The 2,155-nt window shown below is 36.2% G+C and overlaps 1 protein-coding gene across 1 annotated transcript; it reads right to left on the bottom strand.

Annotated features, from left to right (window-relative positions):
• Positions 1 to 272: 272 nt before the first annotated feature.
• Positions 273 to 1,634, bottom strand: LOC124887125. Its single transcript, XM_047396309.1, has 3 exons — positions 1,368 to 1,634; positions 893 to 968; positions 273 to 841 (listed from the first exon to the last, which is right to left on the bottom strand). Exons 1-3 carry the CDS (start codon positions 1,632 to 1,634, stop codon positions 273 to 275), a joined length of 912 nt encoding a protein of 303 aa, XP_047252265.1.
• Positions 1,635 to 2,155: the final 521 nt, after the last annotated feature.

Raw genomic sequence — 2,155 nt, 5'->3', positions numbered from 1 at the left:
ATTCAACTATTAAAGTGAAGTAATTATTCAACATTAGCAACTATAAAAAAATAACTTGAAGTGTTAATTTAATCGAAACATAAGAGTCAATTCACCTGGTGACTTCTTGTCTCTGTCTTACGGCGGTTGCTATACCAAAAAGTCCCTCAGCATTTTGATAAGAACTAATTTGATCGATTATTTTATCTTGCATATCTTCATCAACAACCATCTTTGCAATGCAAGTATGGAATCCCATCATCAAACTCTTATTCAGTAAATCATCCTCATGATTAGAATAGAGTGATGGGTTCGATATTGCCAGTTGCATGCAACGGTTTGTGGAGTTGATCACTCCACCTTTTATCAATAATCTCAAAAACCTTTGCATATTTATGCTCCTCAGTAAAAAAAAGCTTTGAATTAGCCCCCTTAGCCTTACTCATCGCTTCATAACCCATTGATGGTTTTGCCTCACCATCCGCCAAACGAAGATCTGTAACCAAGGGACCACATACTTTAAGAGCATGAGCAACATTGTTCCAAAAGTGGAACGAAAGCATTATCCGTGCAACTTCTTTTCCTAACACTTTTGCAAATTTACTTTTATTCCATTCTTCTGAAATGAACATAGTTCTCAAATTTGACTTTTGCTTGAACATCCTCTGTAAAGTCAAGAAAGAAGTAGCAAATCTAGCCTTCTCAGGTTTCACCAAGTTTCTTTGATGAGTGAATCTTTTCATCATATTCAACATCAAAGGCCTTCGAACAATGTAAGAATGTACCTTAACTGCCTTGGTGAAAACACCTTGAAAGGGTCTTTGCTTGAAAATATCCCCGAATATCAAATTCACACAATGGGCTGCACATGGAGTTCAATATATGTACGGAAACACTCCCATTATCATAGAACCTGCCTTAACATTTTCAGTTGCATTATCTGTAACCACTTGAACAACATTCTCTGGTCCAATTTTCTCTATGATACTCTTAAACAAAGAGAACATTTTGATGGAATCAGTGGACGAGTCGCTGGCATCAAATCAAGGTTCCTTTCGGAGAATTCACCAACACATTTATGATCATTTTTTCGGTTCTTACTGTCCATTTATCCATCATAATGGAACATTCGAACTTGTTCCACTCCATCCGATGCTCCTTCACAATTTTCTGTCTCTTCCACTTCTTAATTTAGATAAATGACACTAACCTCATGATAAGTGAGTGGCTTCATCCCGGACCATATTGGCCTATGGCCTCGATCATGTCTGCAAAAGTGTCATAATTGACACAATTAAGGCGCAACCCTACATCATACAACCACCGTGAAAAGGCCACAATAGCACGATCCCTCAAAATTCCCTTGGCCACAGCTTGGAAATTCTTACCACTTTTCCCTGATTTCCTGGCTTCAACGGAAAGTAAGTATCTATTGGACCGTTCATATTGGTTGATCCATAACTTGAAGACACTGATTGCTTTTGTGATTTTAAGGGAAGTGACAAATCAACAACTTCTCCTTCCTCCATTTCATCATCATCGAGATTAGTAACTTGTGGTGGAGATAACATTTGACGTTTTAGGTCTTTTTTTCTCTCGACATACTCTTTAATTTTTATTCTCACGACATCCGGACTCTTCTTACATTGTTGCATATCACTATAATTACCAATAAGATGTTTATGGCAAAAAATTCTGCCATTAAACGTCAAGCCTCAAAAAACACACGTAACTTTGTTCCTATTGGTCTCACTTGTCCTTTTACTATATTTCCAAGCTGGATCAGACATTTAGAATTGCTATAAAAAACATAAGAAACAAATTAAACAAAAGTCGCAATAAAAAGAAGAAAAAAAATAGAAACAACAGCAGAAAACAGAGGGAAAAAGTTGAGCATCAATAAAAAAAGGGGAAAGAAACAAAAACAGAAAACAAACGAAAAGAATTGAGTATCAGGAAAAAAAACCAGAGCAAAACAGGGTAACGAAAAAAGAAGAAGAGCAGAAGTGAAAAATAAAAAAATAGAAACAAAGTAGCAAAAGTGCAAAACAGGGAAGGAATAAAGAAGGAAGAAGAAAAAGAAGAAATATTACCTTGAAGAAGAAAAGCAACAAGGCAGCAAAAAAGAGCAGGAATAGAGTAGGGAATCAAATCATCATGCACTTTAGGCCCTTCT

This window comes from Capsicum annuum, chromosome 9 (assembly GCF_002878395.1).
Source record: "Capsicum annuum cultivar UCD-10X-F1 chromosome 9, UCD10Xv1.1, whole genome shotgun sequence".
In the NCBI taxonomy this organism is placed as follows: Eukaryota; Viridiplantae; Streptophyta; class Magnoliopsida; order Solanales; family Solanaceae; genus Capsicum; species Capsicum annuum.
Note: the sequence above shows the minus strand (reverse complement) of the source record. Positions and strands in the feature narration are given on the sequence as shown.